Source organism: Antedon bifida, chromosome 4, assembly GCF_963402885.1.
Source record: "Antedon bifida chromosome 4, ecAntBifi1.1, whole genome shotgun sequence".
NCBI lineage: Eukaryota > Metazoa > Echinodermata > Crinoidea > Comatulida > Antedonidae > Antedon > Antedon bifida.
Genome location: NC_136229.1, coordinates 26453452 through 26479333, shown reverse-complemented (window position 1 = coordinate 26479333; position 25882 = coordinate 26453452). Strand labels below are relative to the sequence as shown.

At 30.9% G+C, this 25882-nt stretch overlaps 1 protein-coding gene across 2 annotated transcripts in view; it reads right to left on the bottom strand.

The window, feature by feature from the left end:
- LOC144839646 (RNA-binding protein 38-like) overlaps positions 1-25457 on the bottom strand; it is a 31995-nt gene extending 6538 nt beyond the window's left edge. The window contains exons 1-3 of one of the 2 annotated variants that reach the window (XM_078695096.1): positions 25043-25457; positions 20994-21138; positions 20127-20178 (exon numbers count right to left, since the gene is read on the bottom strand). In XM_078695096.1, coding sequence (XP_078551222.1) covers positions 20127-20178; positions 20994-21138; positions 25043-25210 — 365 coding nt within the window. In that variant the 5' untranslated portion in view covers positions 25211-25457. The remainder of the gene's footprint in view (positions 1-20126; positions 20179-20993; positions 21139-25042) is intronic. The other variant, XM_078695097.1, reaches the window with a different exon arrangement.
- Between the last annotated feature and the right edge of the window lie 425 nt (positions 25458-25882).

Here is a 25882-nt window from a genome sequence, read left to right as displayed (position 1 = left end):
CAAGAGTGTTGTACATTCATTTTATTTAAACAAGGTTTTATTAGGTTATTTGCAGTGTTAAATTATACTATAGTAGTACATAAATTATATTGAATCCCTTTAGACAGTTGATGACTGAAAATTAAACTTTCTTGAACCTTAAAAACTTGTATGACCTTTGAACCTGAAAACGGTGCAAAACCCACACATTTAGCCAATAAAATTGTGTTTTTATATTTAAACCTGTTAGACTGCTGTCTGGTATATAATAAAACTATAATATGTTACATAAATAAAATAAAAATTAATATAAACAATCATGACACATAAAGATACCAAAACAAAATACCAAAATAAGGAAAATAACAATATTTACAGACATTGTAGAAAAAAAATGGAGATGGGCAAGACACAGAGTAACAAGACAAACTGACAATAGATGGGTAGATGTGAGAGGAGTATGGCAACCAAAATGAAGAGGAAATGGTTACATCTACAGTACAGCCTCAATTTAACCAAAACAGGAATATTGTACATTTAAGAAACCAAATTTTTTTTAATGATTTACATTAAATTTATTTAACTTTAATTGATACAGCTACAATTATAAATTATTATAAATTAGTGCGAGATAATATTGTTGAAAACAATTTGTAAAATAAATTTATATATTTCCCGCCGAATTAAATAAAAATATTATTCAATTGGAAAACAGCTAATATATTTTCTTTCATTTTTTGTGACCTCAAGGACAATTAGGTCTCCACGACTGTTTAAATATGCTTAGATTATCTTGTATTCTTGTCATACAACCACTGAGGTCTGTAAACCGTTCACTATTAGTTTAGCGCAACTGTATATTATACACACACTGGTTCCGGCATTCTCCGGGCTTGCGCATGACTTTTGGCCCATATATGTCTCGAAAACTGTTCATTATCTAAAATTCAATTGTGGAAACGTCCTTGTAAAAAGGTCCAAAGAAACAGGGTCATATAATAACCCCATTTTATAAACTCGCTTTTTTAAAAAAAGGAGTCAAGATTAACTTGTTTCAACGTTTCCAAATTTGATCATGTTGTGTCCTCAGGGTAATGAGTATTGGTGGATGTGAATAGACAGTCCCATTGCACCCAGTAACGGCCTTCAATCGCCCAACGCAGCAAAGCCTCCCTTAAGTACATCATTGATAACCATCAACTTCATGGGGTAAAGTTCTCACTTCTTTCACCTGGACAAATGGTCTGTTGATTTTGGCTGTTTTTTACATTAACTTTCATTTTTATGAAATCTTTAATGACATACACATGACATTTACCTACATAGTACTCTAGATTTATGTTACTTTTTCTTAGAATGTTTAACAAAATACAGTAAAAAGTTTATAGTGTAGGGACACCATCTGTTAAAATTATGTTTTCTGTTTGTTTTTATAGTTTTATAAATAGATGCCAAAAATAGTCATTGAAATGGGTCAAAATATAACCCTTTTTTATTTTTATGCCATAAATTACTTTCAATGCCATATTTATTTTTTATAAACAAAAAAAATATGGTATTGAAGTAATAAAAAAACAAATTTCCATATTTCCAGTTCTTAAGAGGTTGGGGCGTATAACTGAGCTGATCTACAGAACCGTCAAAAATCACATCCCACTATCAACTACAAAACTACATCAATCCTCAACGATTACTTACAATTCTTAAATAATGCCATAAGATCAGAAAATTCACTTAACGGATTATTCGAGATCAAATACAGATTACCTATCAACTGTATTACTTTACTAAGCTAACATTCTGGATTAACCCAGATCAACAATGGATTACTGCAACATGATTATTATTGAGATTATTAAGCTAGTTTATTACTAAAATTAATGTTTTTATTGGTAATATTATTCAATATTATCAACTTCAAATTTGGGATTCTATATTCTATATATATTACTTGGGATTCTATAGCGCCAATATTACTTTAGTACTTCTTTACCGTGTAAACATTTGAACAATATTATTATATTTATTAGTAAATACACACATTTTTTTTTTCAATTACAACCGCTAAAAATAAAATTCCTGATCACAGTTATTGTCATTATTTCAATTAAGGTCCTGTCTCTTCTTCTAAAGTCCCCCTTAAAAAAAAAACCCTGTTTGCTTTGGCTTTTTTTTATAAATAGTTTTGGTGAATCTTGCGGTAACTCTAACAACGAAGGTCCCTTTGAGACTTCTCTTTTATTTAAAAACTTTCTTGTCTTTAGTCAAGAACTGCTAGAGCATAGGATCATAATGAAACACAAACTAAGACGAGTTTTGATTGTCCATTTTATAAAATTTAACCCAACCTAAATAATGTTGAATATGTTGATGGAATATGAATATAGTATTTTAATAATTAAAATAAATTATATTATCAATACTAATTTTAACTATTCATCAATGATGATTGATCTATCTATTGATTGATCCATCTATGAATCAATGTCAGGTGTAACATTGTTCTAACTATTGTTTTTTAATTTTAATTACTGTATATTGTTATATACCATCCTCAAACTAGTATCTAGTGTACTGTAGCATATTTATTAAAGTACAATTTATGTTAAATAAATTATAATTCATATAGATAAACAATAAATGTTTTCACATACTGTATATACACATACTGCTAATTAACTGTGGATAATTTAGCCCAACAGTGGTATGTTCAAACAATTATTATCTCTCAATGCCTAATAAGGAATAGAATGCACACACCATACCATATAAGGAGATACTGTGACACTACAGTTGCACAGCACATGGTCAGCTTGATTCTGTACAGTGTAGAGTATAATTCACAAAAGTTAATGTGATAAGGACATGAAAACATGGTATTTTAATAGAGTGTAGTACTGCTATCAGAGTAATTACCATAACTAATGTCAAATCTTTAAGGAGAAAAAGTGAATCAAGTCAAAGGGCTTGTTTCAATTCAAGCAATTTAACAATTTAAATTGTGCATGAAAACATTCCCTATTTTCTTGGCACAGAAACAGACAATTTTCAAATAACCAGTTAAATGGCATTTTTAGGCTAACACTTAACAGTTAAAAACATCCAATCGACTGGAAGTTGAAATATTATTTAACCGGTTTCACTATGCAACTTTAAGCTGCAACACTGGGTTTATTATTACTGTATGATGGCCACTGTTTTTGATGATCACCTACTAATTTTAAGAACACAAATTTAGTACTGTAGGACTGGGTCTGTATATAAATGTTATTGTATATAGGCCAATAGTGTATAACTATATTTAATTGGTTAGTTGATGTTATACAGAAGAAGCAAATAAAAATACTATTTTTAACTTGTTTACAGGCTAAAGTTGCACTCTTTGCGACTCCAGACAAACAAAATCTATTATATACAGTAATGATTTTTTTTTTTAGTACATCAAGTTCAAGTTTATAAAGAAGTTTAAAAGTAATTACATGTGTTGTACAATATGAGGTTATACAAATAAAAACGAGCATGGGAACCCACAATACAATTAATGAGGTACACTTTTAAAATGTTTCATGTATTGCCAAAACATTTTATTAAGGATATCTAACCCATATGTACATTAGTTTGTGGGTATTGTGTCCTCAAATATAATTAATTTCTATAACAATTATAGGAACACTTTGGGGACTTCTTTACTGTTCTGTTTACAGTAACTCCACAAACAATTATTACGGAGCTTTCGATTTACAATGATCTACGCGTATTATGTAAAGTGGTCTTTGATTAAAATCTGCCAAAACTGTGTCAAGGGCTTCGGTCGTCGCAAAATCAAAAGCTTGGCGATCTTGCAATGATTTTTAATACTGTACTAGTTCCGTTTCATGAAAAAATATAAAGTCTATTTATTTGAATGTCCCGTTTCAAAGTTATACCGAATATTTTTAAACGTACATAAAATGTCATTATAATGTAGGCCTAAAAGTGTACTACTTAGTCCAGGAACAATCTAGTCACAAACTTATGCAACTAGATTTTTCTATAGATTTCTGTCTGCCATTGCTAATGGCAAGGTCTTCCCATGGGAAGACATATTGTTATCATGGAGTATACTCTGTATAGTGTTATTATATAACAATATTCACCAATTACAGGATGGATAAACACATACTTTGAAAACTAGAGTATGTCTTTGAACGGTCGGGTAGTGGCGCATAATAAATATTCTATGATTTTAATTAAAAATCATTAATTATTATACAATCTTTTACTATACTGATTTTCTAATTTTGATCACTTAATTATACTGTATGCTTAATTAATTAGTAAATACTTCTCATTTCATGAACATAGTTTATAATACTTAACTCATCTCTTATAATCATTAATGACTTCAAAATCTGTTCTTCTACATAACATATTTGACCTCATATTTCTAATGACATATCTCGGTTAATGACCTTTGCGAACATTTCTGGGTTCAGAATAATAATAATAATCTAAAAATGTATTTCAATTTTATCCAACAATAGCATTGTTAGCAATAAATATTAAACAGTACTGGAAATGGAGTTACTGTACTGTATAGGGAATTTTCTTGGCTTGGATTTTTTGTTATATTTTCCACAAAAAAAAAAAATAGTACTATATAATCATTATATAAAATACAACTTTTGGCATTTCTTGATGTGGTTTATGATGTGAACTTTGTATTAATTTCTATTGCGACTTATAAACTGGCACAGTTTTCATTTGGCTGCCAAAACCACAATTTTAAAAAAACTGTTTGACTCTAATTGATGATTGGAGCCCTAAAACAAAAAATTGCGGAATGAAAAATAAAACAAAACATGCTAAACTCAATGTACCAAATCAGTCTTGGCCATCCTAGCCTAGGAATCTACCTATCCTAAACTAGAAAAATCTAAAGAAACTAGCACATTAAATGTGTGTCAACCAATAGCACAATAAGAAACAGTTCCTGAATGATATATAACATTAACTAACATTAAAAAATTAATTTAATTAAAGCCTGCTGCGGGATGTAAAACATTAAATCATATGTTGTGTAGCATTGTTTATTATCGCTGTGAGAAATAATTAAATTATGTTTCATACATGAATGGCATTATGGGTCGCTAATCTAGATGTGACATTACTAAACTAAATTCCAATCGTTTTAAATTGTTACTTTAACAAACTAATAAAATATAATTAAGAGATGCCAAAAGAAAATTTACAAAAAACTAATATTAACATCCCAAATGTTTATTAAAATCTCAAATAAAACAATGACAATAAAGCCCTAATGATAAAGACTAGCGACAAGATTGATACTATAGTGTCACCCCAGTGCAAGAGGTACAAAAATGGTAACTAGCCAAAATAACTTGGGTTAACCTATTTTAAGCTGACCAGGCCTAACTCTACCCTGAAGAAGAAGAGATCACACCTCCCTTTACTGTTAACTACTGTTAGGTGTCAACAATGTTTTTATTCAATCACTGTGTTTAGAAAACAATGCCATTAATAATATCACATGATGACAATTGGCTGCTTCTAACTAGAACAGAACAATAAATCATAGTAATTGATTCATGAAAGATCAATAGAGTTGTTGACAATATGGCAATAAATATCATTAAAGTGTGTCTAAACACAGCTTGCACACCCCCATAAAATTGGCAAGACCTGTGTTCACATTAGTAGATTCGTACACAGTGATATAATCATTTTAGACCATCTCACAAAGTAATTTTGGCATGACCCTATTTGACAGGATGCATTTTACACTGTGTGAAAAGATCATATCTCTTTCGACGTCTAAGCAACATACACAATAGGGCCTACTACATCTTGACGATAGTATTTATTTATTTATTTTTATTTTATTTGTTCTTTCTTTAAACTGAAATACACTTTCAATACAAATGTACTGATAAATAGCATAGGATAATTTTAGTATAATACATGACCTCTCATAGGTTAAAATATTATATAAATTGTATCTTGTTTTTTTTTGATGAATTATTGAAAAAAAAACTTTATAGGTCAATCAAATAGTTCACCTACTTTACACTTACTATATTTTTATTTTACTCCATATCATTCTAAAGTTACCAAATTCCTTCTTTTACTTTGTTTCCTTTTATTTTTATTGCTTTGATTCCTTAACTTCAGTTTACATTTCTTTTATATTCGTTTCTTTAGCTACACCTTAAGTTCAATAAAAGACTGGTATAGTGTGATTCTATACAATGAGCCACAAATACCACAATTTAAAAGAAAAACCAAAATATACAAATCGTTCAATACGTTCATAATATTTCCTCGGGCATGTTGTTCTAATAATATGCCAATCAATCAATCAGAATATTTATTCTAAATAAAATAAAAACCATGTATTTATATAAAATAACCCACTATTGAACAGCTGTGTTTGACAACCAAACCCATATACCATGAGACAAATTTTGGTTATTTTTCTGTACTTTCAACAGCTTTAACATACATACATTCATATCAAAATATAATACACTTTTTTTTCGCAACTGATAACAAATCGACATAAATTATCACCAATAGGTTATTGACTGTGCAAACGATGACAGTGTGAGGGCGAGAGTGAACAACATGTAACTAGGTAGTGCGAAAGTCACAAATCACATAGCGCGAACTTAATGTTTCCAGTAACAGCAGTTAACATTAAGTGAGTTATGGTAAATAAGTTAGTCTGTTAATTAAATGTTGCTCTCTGCTTAAACGATCGTTTGACTTTATTTGGAAATAGTGATTATGTAAAGAATGCAGAAGTTTTATACTATATTTAATATTGACATTGACAATGATATTTTCCAAGACAATGTGTAACATAATTACACATACTGTACATTTAATATTTAACTTGAACCACCGTTTAGAAGCTGTGGCTATATTGATATATAAAAAGTTTTTGTATGTTGTTCATTATACATTTTATATATTTTCAGATTTTTTTCTTAATTATCACAATATTATTATTATTGTTTATATCATATACAGGAAATTAATATTGATCAATCCTAAAATGACAAAATATATAAAAATTTAAAAAAGCTATTGTTCACACAAAAATATATTTTAACAATGGGTGCAAGTACCTAATAAAAATTGCTAAAAAAATGTAGACTGGCCGATAACCTTAAACTGTAAATTGTAGTATTAAAAAGTGTGTTGTTAATTTAAATCTTGTTTTAAGAGTAACACAGGGAAAATATTATTTGTTGATGTACTGGGAAACACTTCCTGTTTTTAATATTATTCTTGTTCTTTTGATCATAAAAATATATTAAATTTTACAGGACACTAAAGAATGTTAATCTATTTTATGTATGGTGATAGGATGTGAATAAAAAGAGAGAAAATTGATAGAAAAGATTTCTGAATTTCATATCAAAATATATAAAAACCTTAGAATGGTAATCAATGCTTAGAAAATGTTCTAAATCATCAATTGTTTAAATATAAATATTATATAAAACTTAGAAATGTGTAATTTGATGTACACCGCATTTAATGTGATAAAAAAAAATATAAATAATATTTAGCACAAATCTTCAAAAAAGAAAACAAAAAAAGAAACCAGATATGAAAAAAAAGCTTTTGTAAAAGTTAACGGAAGATATTTACAATTTCAAGCAATATGAAATTATGGTACTGTAGCAGTAATGCAAAATTTTGAAAATCTTTAATATTTTCAGAAAAAGAAAGACATTCAAAAGCTGATAAAATGCCAGAAATTTTAAACAGTTCCACCTGATTTGAGATTTATAAACAATCTTAAAGTATAATAGTACATCATCATTGTGCATACATCCTTAGGCTTGGCCTGACCTAACATTATCCATCATATCTTTCCCTTTTTTCCCCTAGGCTAACAAATTTGAGACGATGGGAAAAACGGCACCATTAAAACTGCATTCATAAATAGGATATGACACTTGATTTTGGCTTGAAATTCTGCAGGTAAAAATACATTTAAAACCACTATTGCCTAGAGCAACAATGAAAAATTGATTATGAAGAGAAGTTAAGTTTAGCTTAGCAGACAACAATTACTTTCCTCCACTGAGACTACTTAACACACTTAGGTGTTTAATGAAGGAATTCGCAAGGGGATTCCCTCGTAAAAAATTGCACTGTGAAATTTATGCAGTAAAGATGCATTGTCCTGAATAATTAACTTCCAAATAATTTTAACTCACAGATTTCAACTTGAAAATACAGTAGAAATAGTAAACATTGGTTTTGCTTTGTTTTTTTTTTCTTTTTTACATTATTTATAAGTTTCCATTCCACATTTATTTGTTTCATCAGCAAAAAAGTTGAATATACAGTAGAATAAAAATACTAAAAAGTAATTTTGTTTCCCTTGGTGGAAAAAGTGAAAAATTTAAAGATGCATTTTTCACAAAAACATGAAAATAAAGATGGATATTATTATTTTGTAGTATAAAAAATACATATAATATATAAGTTAAATTTACTGTAACCAGACACCCTTTTGTGCTTTTAAATTAGTTTTAACCAATTTTTGTGAACAATTATAAAACATTAAAATTTGAAAAAATATCCTAAAATAATTTGATATAATTAATTTGTCATTTCAGGGAATGGATAATTGGAAGTAATGTGGCTTCCAAAAGGTTATGAATACGTCGCTGGTTCATGAATGGTTTTTCCTTTGTTGTTGTAATTTAATGAAAGATGAGTGCAAGACTTAAAAGCAACATGCTGAGCTGTCACGCGCAGCATTTTTCATGACTCTATATATTTTTGGTTATTAATAAAATAAAAACATATTTTGAGCAAAGTTCACAACGACGATCCTTGGAAGAATAACAATGAAAAATAAAAGGCTGCGATGCTCTTGAATCTACTATCTCATGTTAATAAACTATGTTTTAATTATAAAAACATAATTGTAACTTTAAATGTTCAGTTAATATCAATAATAATAATATTTAATCTCTTTATGTCTCTTTGACACATCGGAACCTAGCTGTGAATTTGCCCGATAAAACACCAATATTCCTTAAAAAAGGAACTTCAGCCAATGTTTCCTTAGCAGAACTTGCCCCATACAGTTCTTGGGTTCGAATCTCAACCACCATCAACCTTAGTGGTCTACACAACAGTATGATTGCAGGTTAGTTAATCTGGATATTGTTGGTTTGTTTGCCGTTTGTTGAAATACAGATGAGGGAATTCGAGAAAAAGCCAACCCAAACCAAGAATCGAACACAGAACCTTCTGCTTGACATGAAGACATCCTACCACTAGACCACCGGGAATTTTTCATTGTATGGTATTGACCTCATCGTTGCAACTCGAATATTTCTCTCTATCAAAAAACTGTGTGTGTATTCAAGGTTGTGTTGTAAGTCCCTTATAAATAAACTAAATGTAACAACATATTATATATCGCTATGTAATATCTTAGCTATGTGTGCGGCATATACAACTGTTAATAGACAAATACGAAAGCATTATTTCTAGGCCTAAGAAGTCCACCTGCTGGGAGTGTCCTTGTCCTAAACCATCACCGCATGATGACTGAAGTCAGCTGCTTGGATGCGCACGACAGCCTCGTGTAGCAGAGCCTAACCCCTAGTGGTAACGATAATACTGAAAAACACCTAAACTACTTTTCCATTTAAATTCACTAATTTACTTTTGATTCGGTTGAAAATTCTGATAGAGAGACGGCCCAACTGAATAAACAGTCTATTGATATCCTATACTGTGTATGACGGTGAAGATTTATGCTTTAATACACGGATGACATTCTCAAACAAAGACAATTTCAATATCTCTATGAATAATAATATTAAATAATATAAATTGAAAAGAAACTAAAGTATCATATTCCATAATACCATATTTAGGAACCAACAAATTATATCAAATTATCATTTATTACATAGCTAAGAACAATTTTTTAAACTAATGATGATCGACATCATTATCATAATTCTTTGTTTCAAGACATCTCTTTCATAAGAACAAACATACTGCAGAAGATGCTACATAAATTCCAGAATTAATATAATGGAACAAAACAAGATTTGAACCAAACACTCTGGGCGTAGAAGCAGAACATTACCACCACCACAATAAACTCTATTTTTATAGTATTAAAGAACAACAACACTGACACATGACTAAGATGACGCACACAATTTTTTATTGAGAAAGTTTCCATACTATTTAGATCTTTAGTGTTGGCAATGCATCTCGTTCCACAATTTCTCACAATCAAAGGTTATCTATGGCACGGTGTTACTACTACTAATACCGTCTAGATCAGTCGTCATCTTCTGATGTTACACCTTTTACATACTCTATGAATTTTTATGATTTATCTTAACCTTTTTACACAGGAAATGTTGCTAGCAACATTTGAAATTGATTCCAAGCAGACGAAAGATGTTAGGAATGCAATACGCAATGCCAGCCGAGCCTGTAATGTAACAGTGTGATTCTAAACATTTTTACTGAATCAAGCAACTTGATACACTGTGAAAACTAATAAAATTCAAATTATTAAAGAATAATACTGTTTACTTGTAGGTTTTTCCTACAGTACACAAAACTCTAGAAATAACTACTGTACAGTAAGGTACTGTATGAATGGGTAGGTTATAAATCTAAATTTGTTTTTACTATGTATTCATTATTTTTCGTATATGAAGCTGAAATTATTTTTAAAATGTACTATATTTCAAAACTACTGCGAAAGAAGCAGTTTTAGTAAATTTTCATTGAAGAGGTTGTTGTAGGGGTTACTGCTGCCATATGACCTATGACCTTCCGTGGCAAAACTAAAGGCAACTAAACAGACACCATCTGAATGAATTATGATGTGATAAAATAATAGTGATAAAATTCCAAATAACATGTGCTATGGGTGTGAAAACTGGATATGCCAGATGCTCTAAACACAAACGCGACTGATCAGATGAATTGGCTACATCAAATGCTTTGCATTGAATCAATTAATTAAGACATCCCCACTACCATACATTAGTATTACAAAATGTCGCAAAGAAAATCTACCATACATAAACATCCTATTAATAGTTGCAAGTACTGTACGCCTAGATTTTTATAATGCCAAATGCTATAGCTACCTACGTCTATGACCGTTGACTTTTACAGTAATCTGCCCGAAGTGCTTTTTGCCTGTTCAGGCATATTGTAATTATACCATTGCTAACTTTGGTGGGTAGATAGAAACCAACTTGCCCCACATGCCCTTTGATGATACTACTGTATGTCCAATATGATATAGTATTGAGCAAAATATTTCCTATGGCTAGCAACAAAACTATGTTTATCACAACGGTCAACTTGTTTAGAGATTATTTACTACTTTGTCAGGCGCTATGCTAACATAGTGACACATAGATGTTAAATGTTGCCCGACCTACATTTGCAGATCACACAGAATAATTAAACAGAATATATTTAAGCTGGAAATCGATGTACGATTATTTGCAATTGAATAACCTTTGAACTCGGGAACCCTAAAGACAAAATAAATCAAGGAACTTGTTTAGTGCTATTTACTTGTAAGGTATGTTAAGAGCTAGTTGGTAGTTTATACGCTATAGGATACATTCTAAGATATGAGTCGGTACAAATACAAGTTCTTTATCATAGTTTAATTGAAATGTGTCGACATTACCACCATATATAGAAAAATTAGTGTTTTGTAGATGGTCTGTAAAAGACTTAATGAAAGAAACGTGTCTAGTTTTATGAGGTTGAGATAAAAACTTAGCAATAGCTGAAGAATTTTGTGCTCTTAAAGATTTAGATTGTAAGAGGAACAAAATTGAGTGCTACAGTAATTACTTGAAGTATTTCGACAAAACACAGATTTTAAACAAAAAGAGGTTTGTTGAAGATAAATGGAGGACAAAGGAATTTTAAATGTATTATGTTAATTAAAAAGAAACTAACACCACCTATAAAGTAAGTAATATGCATAAGTGTAAAATGAGACCTCAGTGGTCTGAGGAAAATAATATAAACATCATTGATCTTACTTTCCTTGAAACTTGGGAGGGCTGTATTCAAGTAGTTCTACTGCAGAAACTCTTTGTTTTCTGCAGTAATTTGAATATTACCGATTACTTATTATTTACTTTACATTTTACATACATAAAATAATACATTCTTTTCTTTAAACTTCCTAATAAACTTTTTAAATACATTTTGTTGGTACCAGTAAATCGGTATTATTAGTTTCTCTAAAATTCTACAAAGTTTAAGGATACAGTAGTTGGCGTAGAGAAATGTTGTGATGATGGCATGGTAAATGAATAATTAAATATCAATTACAAAAATAAATTTGGAATAAAGTTTGGAACAGTATCATAAAATCTAATACTGTAAATAATTAAAAAATGTATTTTAATTTATACAGACAATATACTGTATAATAATATACAGTATACAGTACCACAATAATGCATCCGCTTGAAAACTTGAAACTAACTCACAGACAGGAACAAAATGGTATACATCAACCAGTACATCCAGATGTACTAAATTAGACTAGATATCAAAAATAGAACATCAATTGGTAACACAATCATGGATATAGTTGTGTAAATTACACTTCGTTGCGATGATATGCATGGCAGACGACGCAGACAGTTCACGGTACAGTAGCTGGGATAAAAATAGAAAACAAACATCCGCCTCTTCGCAGAGAATTATTTATTATTGTTTAGATGTAATGTTTACGAGGACAGATTTTCTCACTATTCTGAACATAAATGTTCCTCTAAGATTGTTTAAAATGTGTTTGTACTAAAAGTGTATAATAATATAAAGTCTCTGTCTCTTTCCCTCATTGGTCAACTTTTTATAGACAAAAACCAATAAATTTAAGCAAAATTATTTGTAGATCTAAACATTATCTCTTTTGAGTCACTAAAATATTTCCGGTTTATAGTATTTATAACGAATTCTGAAACCATGTGACTGAATGTATATATCATTATGCAGACTAAGGCGAAACAACAGGAATTTGTAGGGAAGCTTATAGGGACGGAGGGAGTTAGAAATTGTCCACCTAAATATACAGTCCAAATACATTACTTGAAATAACAATAAGGTGCAGTATACTTGATATAACTTAAAAACATCCTTGTTTACAATTTAATTCAGCTTTGTCAGAATTCTGTCAAAGCCATTTCTGCTACATGCACAAATATCACATTGGACACAGACAAAGTGGAAATATGTTTTTAAAAAGATCTGTAGCGACTGACTATCTGTCACCGAGATAACTCTTGTGGCAATTCTCCTTTAACGATGACAGGTAAGCAGGTCAAAAAATGTTAACAAGGTATTGTTGATAACTTCAGAAGGAAGAAATAATAAGCAGGGATGATACAAGGAAAAACATTGCATTAGCCAGAAAATGTACAAGATGGCCAATAAAGTAGGCTTAGTATTTGGAGTTGAAAAATTAGAAAGAACAATAAAGAATTCAGCTGCTTAGTGCATTACCAAAAGCTTCAACGCAGTCGAAATGTTAAATTAATGAAAATTTTTAAATACAGTATGCCTTAAAATTAGCCATCAAAGTTGCATAACGGTCAGAGATACAACTAAAACTGGATCCCATATAACAATCAGGTGTTGGCGGCAGTGATGGTACAGTACTGTGTACATGCATAAAAATATTAAGGATGATCTTATAATAATATCCTGTGATGTATCCAGTGTAAAGGTAAAACAAGTAAAACCTTTTTATTAGTAGAGTACATTCCAAGCACTTTGGAATTCAAAAAGGTTTCCAAGATGCATTTATTATGTTTGGTAAGTCCATTAGTTATACAAAAACTACTACTAATAGTCTGCTAGATCTTGTAAAACCACTTGCCATAATGCTATCAAGTCTAGCCTGTTTTAAGGTGGGTTTACACTAGAGAGTTCGGATTGGCCTACAATCACTCTTAAATACTGTAGTTGAGTCAGCTAATGTACAGTAGATGTCTAAAACTTCAAAATATATTATAGTATGAATCGGAAAGCTAAACTAAATTAATTCCCCAACTCCTGTTCATTTATTGGTTTTAAAAAAACAATATCAAACAAAGACGTACAGTACGCAAGATTATAATTCGCTATAACAAGCGGCCAATCATTGTACAGTAATTTGTAAACTTTAATGAAATAATTTTTTTTCTTCTATATTTTAAGTATGTACAGTTTGTAATTTTTTTTTCTTAAGTACAATGATAGTCTGCTAACTTCATATCTCTCACACCTGTTTAATGTTTTACTACCTACTGTACATTTTTTTAAAAGAATATTGGCAATTAGCCACAGAAAAGTACTGTAAATTGCAATTGCATCAACAAGAAAGCATTCAGCCACACTGTAAACAAGGGGTACCCACACGATTTGTTTTGTTTGTTTATCATTTACCACTAACAAATAAAATACATACAATCTAATTTAAATGCAAAATTACACACAATACAATATTCAAATAAACAAGGTGTGTGGATCGTGACCAACGAAAAATGGTAATTAACATTAGGATATGGTTTACAAGATAAAAAAGGTGAAGGATATTTTATAAAGAGGTATATTGATACAGTAGAAACCTTATTAATAAAATGAATTTATGTTAAATTGCAAATATAAAGATAGCATTTTACTGTTTATGCCAACAAGAACGTGACTGGTAGTACTTATTTGTGGTCTATTATCATAATTTATGCAGGATACAGCCTGCCACGCTGGTAACACTACACTGAACCTCACGGGTCTGGGATATGATGAGTACACACTTTCTATGCTACAGGCTTGATATACGATCAGAGACATGTCAAAATAGATGAGCATTGCTAGGCCAGAAAAGTGGCAAACACATATATGTTGTTGTTATAACATACATGTAATTCACACCAATGTTGTGCTATTTCTACTTCTAGAGACTGAGTAAAGTTTTGCTTTAATACAGTAATTCATCATATCAAAGTTTAGAATTAGTTAGTACTCCATCACATGCACTACCAAATATTAATCTGTTTGATTACCTCTTAATTTCTCATTCAACTATGTAACTTAGGTCTAGTGATCCACCACAGGACACAATTATAAACACCGTTATCTATTTGCAATTAGACTGTTGATGGCATCTTTATGGATCCATAAGGAATTCCATTAGGAATTTATTACTAATTTTTAAAATAATATTGCTACCTTTGTTAATATAACATTGGACATAAAACTTTATATTGCGATGTCCATATAAGATAAATAGGGTTGCTATGGCCTAGATTCCTAGTCAGTCTTTGCACAACCAAACTGACTTTGACACACTGTATAACTGTTTTGAAATTGGGGGAACTGTGGGCCAAGGACCCAAAAATGTAGTCAAATGAGAAAAACAAGTAATACGTAGCCCCAAAACAACCAAAATAGTTTCACTATTAAAGGTATACAGTAATTTGTACTTGTATAATAAAAGAAAACACCCGTTTTTAAATTGACAAATTTGCTTCAGAAATCTGTCCAGCAAATTAAGCTAATATTGACTCAAATTCCAAGTACCACAGTTGTACATCCGTAGCACAATTCTATGTACCGCCAATATTTGAACCAACGTCAAAATGTAAACACAACTATTGTTGGGTATTATTACCTGTAAGAAGCCTCAAGTGACTAACAGACAGTAGAATGGTTGGTTTACTCAGTTCAATGAAATAAAAGACACCTAGGTTTTCGTGATCCAGTCCACAGAGTAATGTTGGCTAATAGTTCTGTCTATACCATCTTATAGGTCTTATAGCATAGCCTATTACAGTACTTGGTGAAATTGATCACATTTGTATGCTGGCTACTGTATAAAAACGGTATAGTCTTCAACTACAGCAAAAATCATCATAATTTCATTTCATTTTTTTGGTCTACAGTACAGATTGTCTTTCTTTTGTAGAAGATTTAAAGAAACTTTGCCATTAAGAAATAGTTGTTTCTTTAAACAAAGGTTACTGCTGCTAATTAGAAATTTTAGTTAAAACAACATCTGAGCAAACTTGTGGAGATAGTTACGACTTCAAACTACTTTTGTTGAAATGATGAGTTAATGCTATGTAGCTGTTTGTGTGACATTAATACAGTGATTATTAAAAAGTGGAACAAAGATTGAAGGATATGAAAATAACAAATATTTAATTCTGCCATTCAAGTTGAAAATAAACGATGGACACCTGAAATAACAGTCTTTCATTCTCAATTTAAATGATGTTGCAAATAATAGGCCTAACACCATAATGACAGTGCTATAAATAAACCTTTTAATGTACATTATTATTTTGTTAAATTGATTTTTTTTTTAATATAACAATAACACGTCTAAGAACATAGCAAACATCTTGACATAAGTACCTACTGTCAGAGATGACTAACATAAAGATGTCTATACCATACAATTATTATGTGGATGACAAGAGTTAGTCATCCATTGTTACTGTAATATAGACCATAGCAACAGACATACAATTTACAAAAGGAACAAAATGGTTGAAATGAACTATGGGGCAATTTTAAATAGTTTATTGTTATAATATTATTGGTTTGCTGGTTTGGGAGTCAGGTCAGGACAGTGTTTTCTTATATAGAACCCTCATAAAGGGGTCAACTTCAGTACGGACCCAAGAAAGTGTCTCTTTAATGGGAGTGTCTCTTTATTAGCTTTAGTGTTAAAATATTACCTCTATCTCTAGAAAAATGCCCCATTAATACAGATTATACTGTTATGATATAACTCTTGAGTTGTGTACAGTAATTAGACCCTCATAGTGGTACCCAGTATAAAGAAGAAATATATAATACACATGCTTATTAGAGTCCAAGTCATAGATTATAATGAGGTTGAGCTAGTTAAAAATGCTGTGTAACTAGAGAAGACCTATGTTTATTAAGCGGCTGAGTGATGTTGTATAATGATAATTGTGGAGGACTATCTAGATAACGAAAACGTACTTTGTATCAGCTATTTGTTTAGCACTTTATTCTTGCCTATAAATGTAACGATACAGTTCTGAAACACTACCAAATGTGGGCATTAAAAAGCCATCACATAACTTGTCTGTAATAGTAGTATAAGAAAAAGATTATAAGGGTACTATTACAGAATAATTGTTCAGGTCACTAATATTTTATTCTGATTTAATAGAGTATCATTTTCTGAGTAGGATGCCACATTCCGTATCTTACATTAATTCAAAAAACTTTTTACATTTCCAAGTTTGTTAGTTGGTACGGTTCAATATTTTCACATGAAAGTATTCTGTGATAAGCGAAGGTGGGCAGGAAAAAATGTGGGATATTTTAGACTTTAAATTATGGTTGTAAGAGAGACCTCAATTGCATGAGTCTTACACCAAAATAATGAGGTATACGTACAATCTGTTTTTTGTAGCAACACTTATGTTTTTGACACCCATCGCTAGAAATCCTTTTTGTCAAATATGATAAAACATTTTTAATTATTATACATAAGATTAACAATTATTGTTGTTTCCACTGTTTTAATGTTTTACCAGAAAACACAACATTCCACCACATACAATCATTTTCTGCCTAGAAAGTGTATAGGTAGACCTAATCCATTAAAGTCATATAGCTAGCTAGGGTTGAAGAGGGTTCAAGGCTATGATAGCATCTCACAGTGCCAGTTCTTACAGCTCCACGTGCCGTTGTTGACATTCAGCCTACTGACCTGGCTAGGTTTACAAAATTAAAAGAAAGTTTTTTAACGCTATTGTATACTAAATAAGTATTTTTCTACATTTTTTAAGCTTGCCCCACTGGGTTGCCCAGTTCTTAACTCCCTGCTTAACTTCAACCAGAAATAAACAAGACCAACACAAAACCATACCCACTAGTACAGTATACTGAACTACTACTAGGCCTAGAACTAACTGAGCTTTGGGCTGTAAAACATCATGCTGTTTGGGGCCTAGCACTAGGCTTTTATTTAAGGCCTAGCCATAAAACAGATGCAAACAATACAAATTAAATATCATACTTTTATATTATATAGCTACTTAATTATTATTCCTTGATATATGAGCAACCACATCGCAAAGCTATTTGTTTCTGTAGGTTAATCTAAAGCATAAATTAAAGGATAACTTCTTAGAAGAAAATCTATTCAGACTATACTTACCGCGCTGCCATTTTGAAAAGAGTTATTTTTAGTATTTTTTGGAAGAAACCATTTTTCTTACAACGATTGTTTGTAATTTTTTATTTTATTTCTTATTATTTATGCACATAGTTCTGTACTCAATGTACCAATATTATGTAAATGTATATTATTATTATTATTCAACTTTGAGTACAGTTTAAACTAAATTGTTATGTTGACTGAAAATAAATTTAAGATATACCCCATGGTAAAATCGGTACAACCTGTAAACAATGAACCAATAGCAGGCGACCATCTGTGACTAATCTTATACTGTACTGCTGCTATCCGACGGATGCAATTTTCATTGTCATCATTTTTCTTTATTAAATGTATTTAAATGATCAGTAATAATTCCTCGAATGTAGAAATTGAATGCAATTGATGAAGTTAAGAATAATAATTGGTTTTGATTGTTTAAGTATTATTTTGAGTATTACTTTTTTTTGTAAAAGTAATTAGCATTATGAATCAACCCAGTCCGTTATCTTACACTTCAAAGCAATCATTTTAATGAAATGTAATGTTTTCATTTATGTGATATTATTATTGATTAGGCAACAAAATCAGAAGATCCAATCCACTTCAACAACAAAAAAATCTGCATAGATCAAACGAAAACTAAACATGTCACTAAACACAAGATGAGATGATAATAATGAATATGCTCATTAGTGTACATGTCTGAATAATGGTACAGTCCAATTTCTATTATTTATAATCTAACCCGATTAACTTAACGAATAGTTAAATTATAGCCTGTTTCTTTAATCTACGAACAGGCCTAGATATCGTTTTTTTTACGAGCCAAAGATGATGTGTGTTCATGCTATGGTAAATCATACGAACAAGAAAGAAATGAATAGATATAATAAGGACACGAATGACAACACGACACCAAGCAAAGCAAAGGGTCTTAACTCGTTTATCAATTTCAGACGACAAACCATCGTTGTTAAATTTAGATTGTTTCTTGTCAAGATTTTGGACGATAATAAAAAAATAAAAACACAACAATTACACACCAATGGAAGAAGTTTAAGACAGGATAGAAACTATGATGGATAAATTTGAAAAAAAACGCACACCAGAACCACTAGACAAATAATCAATTAACCTCAATTTCAATTGCCGTGTTTTCATTTCACAGTCAGTCGACCACTGTTGCTGAGTAGTTATCTTTGAGTTCGTTTAAACTCATCGTCTGCGGTGGAGAAGACAATGGTGAAGAAAAGAAATATATTTTTTTCTGATTTACTTATAAGTATACATATTTGCATATATACCAAATGCATACACATTTGCACATTTTTAAACAATACTGTAACAGCGCAATATCAACCGTCATCAATAATTTGTACCGATGATCAATTTACGTCTGTCAGTTTGCTAGCCTGTCCCGAATTAATTAAGGTTATTTATTTAGTTCATTTATTTTTCGTGAGGATTATCTATTGCATCTTAAACTACGCACAGTGCATGCAGTGATGGTTTTTTTTACGAATTGTGTTGTCTTCAAATTAAAATGTTGGAACGACCTATGCCATATGTTATACCTATACAGCAATTTCGTCGATTCCAGATTCAAGTAGCAACCCATGGATAATTTTCATAGACCTATGTATTTCAGTTGCGAGGGAAAAATCGAAATTAATTTTACGGAGATACGACGACTTGGGACAGATGACGTAACGCCTAGAAAGTTCGTCGCAAATCGTGTTTTGGGTTTTTTTTTCTTTTTCTTTCCATAATTCCTACAGAAATCAGACTGGAATACATAATATGACGTAGGGTAAGATATTCTTCCCAACATTATGAATTTTCAAAAAGGAATTATATACTTCAAAATTGTATTCATATGAATAATATTTTATAAAATGTAACTTACCCATACGGAGATTGAACAAGTACTGGTGACTGAAACGATCGTGGATATACATCTGGAAAATGAGTGGAAAAAAATATATAATATATAGCCATTTCTCGATACGTACGTAGATTTAGTATCATAGGCAAATTGTGTAATTCAGGTATGTATCACATGTGACGCCTGTATCATAAGCCATAAGCATAACATTAAGGTAACACAGTGTCACATGTGATATATGTGACACTGTATTACTTTTTAAATTATTATTAAATAATCGAGGGAAAAGAAGGGGAAGATAAAAATATAAACGAACAGAAAGAAAAGCAAAAAAAAATGACATGAGGTTTAAATGCTCTGTTATGACGGGATCATTTAATTAATTAGAGGTATTCCTCGTCTTTTTTTTTCTAAATTATTATTACCAAATTGAAAAACATTTTGGTGGAAAACCAGAGTCATACACATTAAAGATTTTATGTTTAGCTTCAACAGTTCAGTCTCACTGTTACAACAACAAACATTAGCCAGATGTTTTCAACCCATCGGACTTGATTTTAAACATAAAATGTCTTTTCTGATTGAAATTGCGATGAAAAACATTCGTGTTATAAACATAAAGGTCGTGTCATTTATATATAATAAAAATGTAAAATCTACTTAGACGGATATGGGGAAGACCTATGTAAATATTGATGGCCTTTTCGGGGTAAATTATAGTTGAAACATTTAAATTGTATAACTCTGTATAACGTCCCACACATCAATCATATACTTTTGGCAGTTGTTTCTCGTATAGTAAGTATACCTCTCTGTCCAGAGTACGGTCTCTTTATAAAGTGTCATTTTAAGCCATAAATTCGGGTTCAAAGCCTGTAAGCTATATACCTGTATGATACTCACTGGCTGTTGTGGGATTGTTTCTTGGTTTTGCTCCTAGGAATGCTAGGTTCACGTTAGCTTTCCTCCCGTCAATTATTGGATTTGGATCTTTGCAGGCAGCGGCTGCTGATTCTTTCGTTGACATCGTAACCTTAAAAAAAGAAATATTCAGTCAAAAGATTATAGACTATATAGTATAGGCCTTAATCAACTATCATAATACTGTTGATAATGTATATATATATTCTATGATATGGTGGGCAGGCACAAAATGATCTATTAATGATTTAAACTTGAACAGTTGTTTGGTACAGGCCTACATCTAACAGCCTCATCTATCGCATGTTGTTTTATTCTAACTAGAATATTTATTGCAAAAGAGAGGCCTGTCTAGAAGTTGGGAGTTTACAACCAAAGAGCAAATGCCTTGGCTCAATATGTTTGATCTCATAATGAATTTTTGAAGAGATAGGCTATTATAGATTGGGTTTCCGGTTTCGGAAAGGAATGATGACTCTATTGAAGTTCAATTTTTCTGTTTATCATCTTTTATTAGATGACGGATCCAACAGCTCTTTAATATTGTCAAACAATTGTTATTATGACCAGTATTACAACGATGTGGAATTTTAATGTGAATTTCGGTATTAGTAAAAAAGGGGAAATCTCAAAAACCTATACTGTTTGATTGATGTACAAGGTTACGTTGGAACATGTAAGAACAACTTTAATACAAGTACTCCGAATGTTTCCTTGTGTCATAGAAAAGAAAATCGTTAAATTTATATACAATATACCAAGATTTTGACATTTTACAAATTTGCCCGAATTCCTTAAAAATAAAGAATGCAAATTATTAACTTGTTTGTTAAACAAAACATAGAATTTAAATCATAATACAATCATATCCTTGTTTACATGGAAAATATCAATTTCAATTAAATTTTGGTATTCGAGAAAAAAAATCGGTCTAAACTGTTTACAAGGAAAATATTCTTTATACTGGAAAAGGGGGAAGTTCTTTTCGTCACCTATGTTACGTATCGGTCACGTGATATTAATACAAGTTGGATTCCCGGTAATTAAATATGACAGCAACGCATCTGAAACTTTTCGTACACAGCAGTTGCAAACTAATTTACCGTATATTTTTGGCAAAGCGATTTAGGCCTATTGAGATTGCAATTCTATTTAGCAGTAAAATACTATAGATAATCAAATGAGGTAATTGTGGTTTTAAAAATAATGAAATAATAATAATAACTATTAAATAGTAAATACAAAAAGATGACAGCTTAATCATATATTTGAATATTATACATTGTATGAAATGAGGGGTAGCGCAGGTAGGCATACATAGATCTTGCAGAGGGTGGGAAGTAATCAAAATGCATCCTTCCTTTATCAGCTATAAGTTTTTCTCACTTGGCATGAGATGCGACCACCGCGGGTATACATTTACGCCGGTTGAAGGTCATGTGTTACATAACATAAAGTTTTCATCCCATCCATACCGTTTTTATAATTTTTCTTTTTTAGTCTTGGTAATTCGAAGTTTTACTTTTGGCCTAGACGTAAATGTATTTATAAAACAATCTACATATAAATTTAATTAACTATAGGCCTAATGAAATGTAAAAAAATAAATTCTTTTTATTTATAAGTATATTTTTCAATAATTTGTGTGGCTAACCTCGACTAGAGAAATGTGTTGTTAACCTCCTATATTACCAAGTCAATATACTCATGGAGGTATAATACATCCATGATAAACTAAAGTATGGTACTTACTGTAACTCCACTAGAAGTGACAAAATATAAATGCTTACAGAATCAAACCAAAATGAAAAAAATTGATGAGAGAAATTAAACAGATTTAGTTTGAACATTTAAGTTTCTATTTTTAATACAATCAGTTTAACGGCACTTTAAAATAATAATCAGTACTTTAGTCTCAAATATATTTGTTATAATTATTTGATCATATTTATTAGATAACAAAAACCTCATTAATATGGTTATTAATTTTAATATCTCGCATCTTATCCACGTGTGTTTTTCAAGTAGAGCAGTAACCACGAAAAAATGGAATCCCACACGTCAAGTGTTGTGATAAGTACATGCCGAACGAACTATCGACCCTTTGATATCCCTATCAGGAAAGTGTATCGGAGAGGGTGAACCCCATTCATGACTAGACGCTTTATCACTAAAAGTGTGTACTTCTGGACTTTAAATAGAAAATGTGTAGCACTTGAATTGTTCTCGTCAACAGCAAATATGCTCATGTAGTAGTGCTATTCAGCTGTTGTTAAAAATATTAATAGCTTATTAGATCGAATGTGGTGCAAGAGGAGATAATGACATGATTTTCAGATCTGATTTTCTTGAATTAAGGATCGGAATACCTCCAATTAAGAACAACTACGGAGAAGAACAAAATGGAGAATATTACAGTGTCACTTACATCCTTAGTTGCATTGAAACAATGTATTGTTGATGATGATTGTGTAACATCGTAAAATAGAATCAACAATACAATATTACTGATTGCCTCTTATATTGGCCTAGTGTAAATCTATAGTCGGGCCTAAATTTCGTAATATTTAGTTATTGGGCCTTCGTGACTCTCACCCATCTAATATTATTAATTAATAACGGTTTTAAAGTGTTTGGGAAGTTTATATATATTTACAAGAACTGTAGATTAGATCGGAAGGAAATATCCAAGTTACACTGCATATGAAAATAAAGCCAAACTACAAAGAAATCAATTGGTCGAATTTTAAGACGCTAATTGTTTCCGTCAACGCATCAGGGGTATCTGTCCGATTTCGCGGTTAAAACTTCAAACAATTGTACAATTACCATGGTAACGGGACGGAACGACATGGTATTGTGACCGATAGCAGTGGATGCTCACGCAGCATGCAGTTCTTTTGTGCTCACTTGTCCTCCAGAGGTATTCTTTTTTAAAGAATGCTTTCTTATACGAGCAATTTAAACCCCTTGTTTTTTTTAGGTACACAATAGGCAAGTGTTTTTACTTCGTGACATAGCATGACTTGAACTTAATTGTAAAGAGATTAGTTAACCCACATCCAACATTACGAAGCAGAGTAGCAATACATATAGTAAACAATATTATGAGATAACCATAAATTATATATCTAATAATAATATAGAAGTACACACAATTACAGGTTTATACAATGATGTATATTTAAGTATATACAATAATAGAATGCTGTTTTTTAGTTTAATAATATTGGTTCATTTCTCCTAAATCACCTTAAAAGGCTTGTGTTAAATTATAGGAGAATTTATGTAAATACATGTCTATAATATTATATACACAATTACAGATTTAAACTTTAATATATATATTTGAAATATTACGCAATTATATGTATGCAATAGTATAAACAATATAGCAGCAGAAAGTTTTTATTCATAGTGATAATGCTTCATTCCACCAAATAAACTCATCGTGTTAGATTTGTTATAGGTAGGAGAATCTATGTTAAAATTTCTGTTGCAAGAACACTACATTATAAATGTATATATGACGACCTGCATAACTATGTTAACCTTTACAACTTGATAGGCCTATAATATGTATTGCCTATACTAGGCTATGTATTATACAGTATCTAGCACAATTATATATGCACAATAATATAAAGGTAATATGTTCAAATGAAGTATCAAAGTTCTTAAACATTTTTTGCAAAATTAATATGGTATTTCTCATAATCGTACAGAACGAAGCAAGTGACGACGTCACGTTACATTACTTAAAATCCAAATTCAGCAAAGGAAAACTATTCAAGGTCGTAACTATTTTCTGGTTCGATAACAAACACATTTTCACCACAGTACATTTCTTGTTTCTATAATAGTGTGTACTGAGCAATACGATAGGATGTTTTATGAGTAGACTTTGAGTATATTATTCACATGAATGAATACGGGTCTCATAGTGCTACTGATTTTGGTTTAATATTACGATCAAATGTATAAGCCGTGACTATAAAACGTGAGTATGTACTTACAAATCCGTATCCTTTGCTTTTCCCCGTTGCTCTATCTGTTATTACCACGGCTTCTTCTATCTCACCAAATGGTTTGAAAAAGTCTTTCAGAGTATCATCTGATGTATTGAAAGGTAGTCCTCCAACGAAGATTTTTGTAAACGTTGTGTCTTTTTGTCCTGGTAGCATCTTGAGGGTTTTTATCTCCTAAAATGGAAGTAAATAAGTTCGCTAAAGCGGCTAGATGAGTTTGATTCCGAAAGTTGCGGTGGCGGCGGCGCGGTCGATTAGCCTTGGACGAAGCCTTGTTAATTAATATTGATGGGAATAAAAAAAAAGAAGCTGTAAACCAAACGAAGACTGAACACAAACTAAACTGTTTCTTGAGTGAATGCCGGTTCTGTAGTGATTGAGTCAACACACTTCTTGCGCTCAGCAAGCCACTGTCGGAATGTATACAATAGATCGTTAGGTGATTCAAGACACCTTCAAATGTCAGCTCCGCCCATTAATGAATAATTCATAAACGGCACACGGCCTAGCGCGGTGTCTAAAGAAACTTTATTATTATTTGAGAGATATATCTATCTATAGTTCTATTTCGTTAACAATTTTCCAACAATGTATTGTCTTGCTAGCATTTTTTTTTCTTTTTGTTGTTTTATGAATTGAAGAATCACAAACAAAATTATTTGCAGTATGTTCCTACAATTGAACTGCTGTTACGTTATAAGATACGACGGTGGTAGGCCTACAGGAATCTTTATATCAGAAAATCTGAGCATTAATGTTTTTATTTTTTTGCAATTGAATGCATTTTTTAACTAATTGAAGAAAAAAAAATCTCAAATGCCAACTCAT